The sequence below is a fragment of the Limulus polyphemus genome, unplaced genomic scaffold, assembly GCF_000517525.1.
Source record: "Limulus polyphemus unplaced genomic scaffold, Limulus_polyphemus-2.1.2 Scaffold633, whole genome shotgun sequence".
NCBI lineage: Eukaryota > Metazoa > Arthropoda > Merostomata > Xiphosura > Limulidae > Limulus > Limulus polyphemus.
In genome coordinates, this window is record NW_013666243.1 from 57,768 (window position 1) to 68,508 (window position 10,741).

At 31.1% G+C, this 10,741-nt stretch overlaps 1 protein-coding gene across 1 annotated transcript; it reads right to left on the reverse strand.

Annotated features, from left to right (window-relative positions):
- Positions 1 to 688: 688 nt before the first annotated feature.
- Positions 689 to 7,647, reverse strand: LOC106459589 (TM2 domain-containing protein CG11103-like). The gene is made up of 4 exons (XM_013919217.2): positions 7,430 to 7,647; positions 5,636 to 5,723; positions 2,803 to 2,918; positions 689 to 1,386 (listed from the first exon to the last, which is right to left on the reverse strand). Exons 1-4 carry the CDS (start codon positions 7,552 to 7,554, stop codon positions 1,173 to 1,175), a joined length of 543 nt encoding a protein of 180 aa, XP_013774671.1. The 5' UTR covers positions 7,555 to 7,647; the 3' UTR covers positions 689 to 1,172.
- Between the last annotated feature and the right edge of the window lie 3,094 nt (positions 7,648 to 10,741).

Sequence of the window (10,741 nt, forward strand, 5' to 3'; positions counted from 1 at the left end):
TGTCATCAGGCACTAAATTTAACTAATTTTTGGTAAAAGTGATTAAAATGCTCTGGACATTTCAAAGCTTACAGTTAATAATATAATATAATACTTACCTAATCCTTTATTCTTGAAGAGTTTGCTACATAAAAATATTGGGGCAAAACTTGAACATTAATAGTCGTTTTAATTTCTGACATCATTGTGTGTAATTTCTTGATTTTTCCAGTTAATTGATTATGTGAATGCAACATGCAGAGGTAAGTTGAGGGGTGTTTCTTTATAGACTTAGATTTTATGAGTCACAGACTATAGCTACACAAGACTATTGAGGATGTGAATCTGATTTTGACTGCTTTATTTCAAATACTATGTCATGTACAGTATTAAAAGGCTTTGAAAAGATGGGTGGGGATTGTTTTCATGTGGGGGTTGACTGGTTGTCCAACTAAACTATTCATTTTTATTAGAAGTTTACAATTTTAAAGCACTTTTAGGCAATTTTGATAGTGAAATGTATAGATTTACAAATTTTCAAAGACTTGAATTTAATAAAAGGTAATTTCAAGTACTTATCAAGGTTTTCAAGCACCTGTATGAAAACTTTTTGTGATTTATTTTGCAAGGTATGAAATTACACGTTTTAGTGTAGAGAAGAAAATTTACATTTTATTATATATTTCAAAGTCATGGTTAACAAATACTATTTTTTATGTAATAACTATTCACATACCTTTTCTCCTCTTTTAAAAGCAAAGAAGAAAATTAAAGAAGGTGATTAATACACTGCACAAATATACCAAAATGTTACATCAAAATTTTGAATAATAAACAGGTCATCTAAACTTATATAGATCCTTAACAAATACAACATTAAGGAATATACCACAATCAGGGTCAGAATCCAAAGTTTTGACTTACACCAGTGTTCTGAAATCAGAAGTCTGTAAATTTAAGCTATTAAGGCTTAAATCCTAACCAAAATATAGCTTCATATCTTAGCTACTACAATATGAAAAATTATTTAGTAACTTTTCAGTTTGATGTCATATAAAGTAGGGCAACTCATTTCATTGCAGTGATCTTAATTTACAATTCTGTTTATCATAATTGTATATATTCCATATACAAGTACTAATGCAGCACTCAAAGTTTTTGTTTCAATAAAAAAAATTTAATGATAAGAGAAATTATACATAAGGCATCCAATTACTTCCATCTTCCGGCACCAGATTTCCTGTCACCAACAAAACAATATCAACAATCCACCAAATGCCTACCCCTCCTAAAGTTAACAGTTTTCCCACTGCAGTGCCAGTGTGTCCAAGACAAAATCGATCCATTCCAAGAAATCCTAGCAACACTGAATACAGTAGAGTTGTTGTAAAGTAGTGTCCTGTGTACCTGAAGAAAAAATTCTTTATGTAGTGATTTCTAAACTCGATTACATAGATCTTTATTTGAAAATAAAGCATACCTTTCCATAACTGTTGAATTTAACACTACATACCATGTCTAAACTTTTCCAGTAAAAATCTTTTGTTTTTCAATATTCTAGTCAAGTAGTTTTTAAGATGTAATCATTTTAAATATAAGGTTTTCTGTATAATCACCATGTATAATTCTTCTTTATTATAACTATTAGATAAATTAGCAATAAACTGACTACTGATCATATTTTTGACTCAACTTTTACTCAAGAAAATTTTGCAAATAAATATCCATTATCGTTACACGTTTGTTACCTTCATGGATTTTAGTTTTCATCAATTACCACTGGTGTATAAGTTAGACCTAATAAAATATCAATATACACAAATTATCATTACTTTTTATATGTGGAATGTCAACAACTAATAAAACAAACTGGTGTAGTAAGACTCAACTTTGATTTATTTTTCAAATGTCTAGGGCGCCTAATGAAACACCAAAAAAAGCAAAATCACTCGAGACAAATAAGTACTATTAACATTACTTCTTACATATACACAAATTCCTTTGCCAATTTTACTAGGTAAGAAAAAGTATCTTTATTGCTGGATCATATCATTTCTGAATTTTATTTAATAGTCATGATTATACAACTGTAAATAAAAGCCAAAATTAGTATGCACAATTATTATGAAAAAGATTTTAGCCTTGAACTAAAAATAAGTCAATATGTATTAAACTGTTCAAAATATGTATACAAAATATTTGCTCACAAGTTATATGTATACAGTAGATTAACTGTTAAATGCCATGAGGCATCGATTTCACACACTTGTCTTATGGTTTGTTTTATTGCATTGTAAAGAAAACGACTGGATGAAATTGTTTGAAACTTGTGATGAGCTTTTTCCTACAGATTATGTGGCTTCTGTAAAAAATAATTTTATATGTGATATCTATATGAATTCTTAGCTTTGGAAGTTTAAAAAAATTCTCAGTAAAATGTCTTTTTTGGGAACTTTACTGCAGATTTCAATTATTAATATTTATATCTCCTTACATTCTTGTATCATTTTTGAATAAAATTTTCATTTCATAAAACAGCAAATTTTGTCTTTGTTTATTTTTGAAAAACACTATACACAAATTCACTGTCTGTACAATCAGACATAAAATAAAGTTGTTTTGTTCACCACAGCAAAATTCTAAGCAAGCTGACATTTTAATTTTGAATAAACAATTGCTTTATTACCCTTATTGTTACTATGAATCATGGTTACTTAAATAAAAGAATTGATTTCATCTGTCAAAGGATCAATGTCAAGAGCATATTCAAAAATTATCCCATTGTCATTAATTTGTGAAATGTTCATTAGATGCCTCTTTTACCTGACACATGGAAAGCCATCTTTTAAAAATGATTTGTTCCCATAACATTCTATTCCATGAAGAACTGTACAATTTACCCGAGTTTGCTCAACATCTTCATAACGCTGGCCACCAAACTATTAAAAGAAATAAAAGCCATTAAGTAAATTTGTTTCCTATTTTAAAGCAATGATATGAAAAAAATACAAAAATTCATAATCTAAGTCTTTTTGTTCTCTGTTACAGCAAGGGGTAATGCAAAATATGTTTTATACTGGTAGCCCAATTAGAAACTAGCCACTTATGTCCATGTTTCTAAACAAACCAAATAAAAGGTTCCAACATAGACAAAACACAAGAATACTGTCTTTAATATATTTTAAGAACAGAATAAGAAATACATGTATCTGTGGCTACTAAATTAAAGTTGCTATAGATAGAAATTATGTAATGTTTATTTTGCATCCAGACACAATATCTTTGTATGCGATACAGTAAAATAACATGCAACAGGTACTCTGAATTCAGATTATTCATATTCACTGTTTTGAAATATACCAGCGAGTGTTACATTTGGTAACCAAATTTTCATTTTTTTAAAGGTCATTTTGCTCTAAACATTCTATGATAAAAACTGAAGAAAATCACTTTTCTAAAACCTTATAACTTAGAAAGATCATGTTTTTTCATAACTGTGTAGCTAATCAACCATTCATGATTTAAAACAAATAGTATGATATGTATCATTACACAAAGAATTACAGGTGTGCTCCAAGAAAAAGTTTCTGATTTCAGAACAAAGAAACAAAAAAAAAATATTGCTAAAGAAAACAAATTTAGTAATTCTAAGAATTCTTTAGATTATCTTATTCACTAAAAGGGAAGCTGCATATGTCTAAATACTTGATACTTCTAGCTAACATTGGGATGTTCGGAAGGACACAGAAGTTAATTTTCCATGGGTCAAACTTAATAGAGTACATGTATAATCAACAATGGGACATCATTTCTCAACACAGTAGTCACTGAATAGGATTAATTTGTTTCATCCTTCTATAAGCTTCATCATATCAATTTGGCAAAATACTAAATTGTGGTGTTATGATGTAAATAACAAACAATTGCTTTCAGAATGTCAGTTATATGGAAGTGATGTCTACACAAATTGTCGTTGAGAGGGTGAATAAAGAATGAATTAAGAGGGTACTAACTAAGGGTTATTACGTAGAATAAGGCAGGTCTGTCAATTAAAACAGATTGTATGACAAGCAATATAAGGCTCAGAATTATCATGTTGCATTAAAACATCTTCTAACAGTGAATGGATATTGACCTTGTGATGATTCTCATGTGCATGTGACACTAGGACATCACCATATAAATTAATATGGACATCTTACTAGTTGTACTTATAACTCTAATACTCCATAAAGTTATAAATAGCCTATACTGTGTTATGTGGACAGCTACCCTACTCCTGTTACTCTTTACTTTATATTTTTCTATGTTGCAGCTCAGAATACATGGGTGTCAAATGTTTAATCCTTCTGCTGTGTAATTTGGATAAATCCAAATAAACATTTATACCCACTGGATGCAAAATTCGGATTTACCACACAGCTACCAAAAAAGTTTCCCTCTACTGCAACATGTGGGAATATCCCCCTGTACTTGAAACAATCACCAAATCTGAATGTGTGCTGCCATCTGTGTTCTACGCCATGAAACCTGGATGTTTATATGTTTCATTACAAAATTATCAACTTTGCAGGAACACAAAGAATCTATATAAAGACAGATTCTTTATATCTTAGATATTGTTATCCAAATCATGTGTTTTATATTTTGTAATGATTTTGGCCTCTTGTTGACTTAGTTTAACTTATATTTAATGCCATTTACTGGAGAATACTTTTCTTCTAATTTTCCTCAATTTTTTGTTTAAATCATCATTTTTCATTATCCAATATGGTTTTCAAGGAATATTACTGTCAGATATAGAAAATACAGCTTCTTTCAATATTGAGAAAGTAACACAAAGGGTCAAATTCATAGTTTTATTTTTTGGTGGATAATTGACACTTTTGGGGCATCAACCTGAAAATTAATTGCATAGTGAAAGGGTTAAAAGACTTTATATACCTCTCTGTAAAGAACATATCAACAATAAACACAACATACATTATACAAGATTAATGTCAGTAATTGTTTTTTGAATAACTATTATGACATCATAGCTTAACTTGTACTACTGCCTTATGCTTTTGAAAAGAAGACTGGAATAATATGTAATGCTCAATTGGTTCCTCACAACCTGTTAAGACAATTCCATTGTCCACAGTTTACATGTATTTAGCATATGGGGAAAAAAAATCTTGTTTTTTTGTTTCTTGAACATTCCTTATAAAACATTAGCACAGATAAAAATAAGGAATGAACATAACTGCAAATATGCACACATGTACATCAACTAAGAATTCTGCAACATGATGCTATTTATACGTGTAAATGAAACACAAGTTGTAACATATATTTGTAAGTACAGCACAGATGTTCAAAAAATGATTATACTAGTTTTTTAGATTTTTTTTTTTTTACCAATGAACTAACACCTAAGAAAGATGTTGTCCCTTTTAAAATAGATGTGACTGGTACTTTAACATATGCCAAGAGAACATTGAGAACACTGAAAAGAAATGGAAACTTTCACTTGTTACAGATTTAAATCTAGTTAGCAAGGTGTTATGTTCAAATCACATTAGTATTGTATAAATATTTTCAGGTTACCATTAACAGTTACAAATGTCTACATCACAATAATTAAACAGTTCAGATATATATCCAATATACTCACTTTGGTGCACCCATAGCCCAGTATTTCCTTAGCCGTTGTGTTTCCTTCTAAATCTAATGGCTCATCACAACTTAAAAACTCAAGAGGCCTGAAAAACGTACATACAAACAAAAAAACCACAGACACATCTAAATATTCTAAGTTTGATGAATCAATGGTTTCAAGCTATATTATACACAGCAAGTTCCAGAACTGACTACTTCATATTCTAAACAATATACTAGTTTTAAAAGCAGAATCTTATACAATGAATTATACTCCTATTTATAATCTTTAAAGTTAAATTAAATATTTAGCAACTGAGCTTTAATTATCTTACAAAGTAATGCATTTGAGTTATCATAATTTCATTTACATGTTTAAAATAGTTGGCTCACTGGATTGAAAAATGGTTGGACAGAAGAAAGTAGAAGATTAATATAAGAAGAACACTGAACTATTGAAAAGGTTCAAAGAAGAGCTACTACGATAATAAATGGGATGGAAAAGTTGTCACATGAGAAACACTTAAAATCTCTGCAATAGTTTTCTCTTCAAGAAAAGAAGTTAGTTGGAATCTGAATGTGGTGTTTAATATTGTTAATGGAATTGATAGTGTTATTTTTTTTTCCTAACAAAATGGCAAGAATGGTAGGACAAGTAGACACAAATATAAATTTTGGTAGGGTTAGGTGTAACCTTCAGCTAAGACAATTTTTACTTTTCAAACAGGGTGGTTGGCTTTTGGAATGTGTGCCCTTCAAATGTGGTGGATACAGTAAATTTCAGGGAGCTTAAGGGAAGGTTTCATAAACATTTAAATGATAAATGCTGGTTTTGAGTTCATATTTATAGTTTAATTTTGTGGATGAGACAGCCTTAATGGATCAACAGGCCCTTTGTTGCCCTTAAATGTTATGCAATAGCATAATTAAAGAAAAGGAGTTTGACAAAGTAGTGAATAAGTCACTTAAGCTATTAAACAGTGCTTTGTTGCTAATAGTAAACCTAATGTAATTTTAGGATGCATGTACATATATACTGATTACAAGTGAAGAAGTAATTGTCTCTCATTACAAATCACTATAGTTTGTCATCACTTGAAGTCTTTGTCTCCATATCTAAGAAAGTATATTGACTTACTGAAGAGAATTCAGAGGAGGAGGGTTGATGATTCCTGGTATGAAAGGATTATTTTATAAAAATAAGTCAAAATCTTTTTTTCAGATTATATTCTCTTGAGAAAACAGGATAAAGATTATATTGTTGAAGTTTAGAAGAATAAGCAAGGAATCAATAATAAAAAGGCCTCTGATTTTTTGTGTTGAATTCTGAAAACAATATGACAAAGAGTTAAAAATTGAAAAGTTGGAAAAAGACAGGCTAAATTTAAGACAGTTTTATATTGATAACAGGGTGATTAGCTTATGGAATTAGTTGTCATCAGCAGTAGTGGAAGCTGCCACCTTTCAGGAGTTTAAGAGGGGAATCAACAATTTCTTGAAAAATAGAAGGCAGGTTTGTTTTTTTTTAAAGGTTTTTACTCTGCTCAAAGGTTGGTGTGCAAGGACAGCCTAGAAAGAAATCTCAAATGGTTCATTGTTGTCTATATTAGTGTATGATATGTTATGAATTCCTGAAAAATAATGGGTTGCATGTATTGGGATAACTGTAGTATCTGACAATCTAAAATATTTTTGAATTCTCTTCTGCTTGTAAGTTATACTGATAGTGATATATAATTAATACGATTATATAACTTTTATTTTTAAAGCATTCCTATGAAATTAAGATATTATTTAAATTAATGCTTACAAGTTTTCACAGGGAACCTTTGGAGAGTGTGGTAAATACTCCTCCTCTCCTGACACCACAGAATACTCCCTTTGTTTCAATAAGACAAAATAAATAAATCCTATACTAATGTAATTGAAATTCATTTGAAGATCGAAATATCCATGTAATTATAAAATTTAACTTTACTACTTCACTACGCATGTATTTTAGTAGACATGTGCTCAGTAGCGCCACTGCGATGAAATATACAAAACGTTTTTTTCTTTTTATTTAGTGAATAAACGAATTTAAATTTAATCAACTTTCATATCTTATTCTATTGTAATAAAATATACAAATACTGTTATTTTAAATTTATACAAAAATGTTCTTCCACTTTGAGAAATAGTATTTCGTTACAGTATTTCACAACTATCTTAATTATTTTGAAAACAATCACTGTCTTACAATACTTTTATTTCGGTACATATGGAGCCTTTCTTTTCACTTTCTGCACAGTATCAGCACCATCTCCAGATGGAAATCTAATATTTTTATGTATAAGCAGCTTTTTAATCAATAAGTCTGAGAATAAAAACTTCACATATAAAAGAAACACAAATAAAACTAGAGTACGAACAACAATGAAGGAAGGGTAAAATCTACTAAAGTGATTGCACTTCTTATCGGGGCAGGATTAAGAGCTGAAAGCAAGAGACTCAAAAAGGAAAGAAAGAAAAGGGAGAGAGAGATGAAAAAAATATAAAGAATAATTCAATTTTGTAGTTTCCCACAATCTTTCATTACATACCTTAACCATAGCCCTACACACAAGTTAAGTCCTGAAATGCCTCGCAAGGTATAGATATTCATCGACTTCTTGGTTTAAAAACAGAAGTTTTTGATAAGATGGACATCATTCTCACCAAAGTTTGTGAAAGCTTGGGGTTTGTAAGAACGCGCCTCCTGGACTTTCGTGCATTCTCGAATCGAGTCCTCACTTCCACCATAGCTTCTTCATCTACATTCTAGAACATAATGTTACGTCTCTGTTCGTTTGCTAATTTTCCGTAAAAATTCTTTCCGAAGAAACTTTAGCGATAAAAGTCCTTTCTTAAATAAAACTAGTTTATTATTTCTCAATACAACTTTGCAATACACTTAATTTCCACAGTCATGCTATAACTTAAACAAACGCTATAATTCACAACGAACGATTCACGCGCTTGACTCAATCGTCCGTCTCTATCTCTGTCTGCAATTCAATTACATTGTTTCCGTCACTTTTTACCGATCTTATATATACAAAAAGCGTACATCTCGTTTCTTCGCGAATCTTCTAAAATATCATGACGTGTTACCAGCGTTACGTAACTACTGCTGTCGTAACAATAAATTTTATATGGTCTCAGAAACTCACTTTTCATGATAACACGATTTACAAATGTTAATGCACCAGATATTCAGCAGAAAAAGAAGCATGTTCAAAATAAAATGTGTATTAATAATTCTTTGATCACAGTACAACATTTTACTTTTTAATACACTGACATCTGCCATGTCATGAAAAGTATCTGCAAAATGCATACAGGTTCTGGGCTGTTAATCAAAGGATAAATCAAACATATAAAGCAAAGGAAAACAAGTGGACGAAAGCGAATAAAAGAAGTTTTTATTTGTAAAATTGTGTGTATTTTAATAATTTCCAACTTATTAGCTTGTTTCTAAACTAAATGACTGCTATCTGGTTGCTGTTGGCACAGGCAGGATCAAGAGCTAAAATCCCAAATCAACAGAGAGCCAAAAACAACATCAGGAATGTTGGAAATAAACCAATCAATTTTATAGTTAAACTGAAGCTTAAATGCATTTTCCCACAGTCCCTACGTTACGTACCTTAACTGTAGTTATACACAGGAAAACCAAACTATTCTAAGCTAGTTTGTACAGGTTTCTTTATCACTTCTTTGAATAGGCTACTTTATTAGAATTCAATTCAGAAACACTTGCGTGGTAGTTTGAACCTCAAAAACAAAGGTTGCAGTATTGTTAAAATTTCTTCTATCATTAGATGGGCTCTTTTGGATTATTTGAATAAAAAATGTCAAATACAGTACATGTAGCAGTAACAAATTAGTATTGTTACGACAGCGGAAGTCACGCTGGGAGCATGCGCGTTGGAGTTTATCGGGAAGCCCGAGTTTGTTCAGGACGCCCTCTTTTTTAGTATGTAAGCCTGGCGAGAAAAACCGGCAGATACATTGAAGAGATAGATAATTGAGTCAAGCGAACAGTAGGCACCTTAAGTAAAGTGTGTGAATCGCTGTGATTTATAGCTTGTGTTATAAAGGTTGTTAAGTTTAAAGTGACTGTGGAAATTCTGTGTATTACTAAAATTTGTATTGAGAAAGAATTAACTAGATTTAATCAACTGTTGCGTATCTGCTCGTTATTAATTTTCGGTCCAAATTCTTTCCGAGAAATATCAGCGATACAACTCCTTTCTTAATTAAAACTAGTTTATTCTTTCTCAATACAACTTTGTAATACACAGAATTTCCACAGTCAATACGTTTTCAATTTCGATAACAAAACACACACTTTATATTACCGTCACAAACGCTCGCTTGACTCAATTATCTGTTCTATATCTATCTGCAATTATATCTCCGCTTTAGTTGCCTGGCTTATATATCAAAAACGAGGGCGCCTAAAACAGACTAGAGTTGCGAGGAAAAGTCAAGATCCTTCAGAATCTCATGACGTGTTACCAGGGTCACGTGACTTCCACTTTTATAACACAACAAAGAATTTGTATCGCTGAAGTTTCTCGGAAAGAATTTCCAAGGGACATTAACAAACAAGCAGATACATCACAAATGGGTGTCAGAAGTGGGATAAAAAAAATTAAAGAAATATGGAAACGAGAAGTGGCAAATCAAACTACGACTTAGCAGATTTAATAGCAGCAATACAAAAACAGCAAAAGAAACAAGAAGAACGATAAAATAAACAAGAAGAAAGCAACAAGAAATGGAGAAGGTCATGGATGGCCTAATTAAGGAAGGGACAGTCGAGAAATCAGATAGTCCCTGGTCAGCTCCTGTCGTGTTAGTCCAGAAGAAGGATGGGACCCAACGCTGCTGTGTGGACTTCAGGGCTCTTAACAGCATAACTGAAAAGGATTCATACCTGCAGCCAAGAATTGATGATACTCTTGATGCTCTAAGTGGAGCCAGGTGGTTTCAGCTCTGGACTTAAAGTCGGATTTCCATCAAGTGAAAATGGCTGAAGCAGATAAAGCTAAGACTGCATTTAATTATGGCCTATATCTCTGGCAATACTGTGTGA

Coding starts and splice junctions, on each gene's coding strand:
- LOC106459589 (XM_013919217.2), bottom strand. CDS start 7,554: ATGAATTTCAATTACATTAGTATAGGATTTATTTATTTTGTCTTATTG. Junction 2,919..5,635: donor TGGGCTATGGGTGCACCAAA/GTGAGTATATTG, acceptor TTCTTTTAATAG/TTTGGTGGCCAGCGTTATGA. Junction 1,387..2,802: donor GATGGCTTTCCATGTGTCAG/GTAAAAGAGGCA, acceptor TTTTTTCTTCAG/GTACACAGGACACTACTTTA.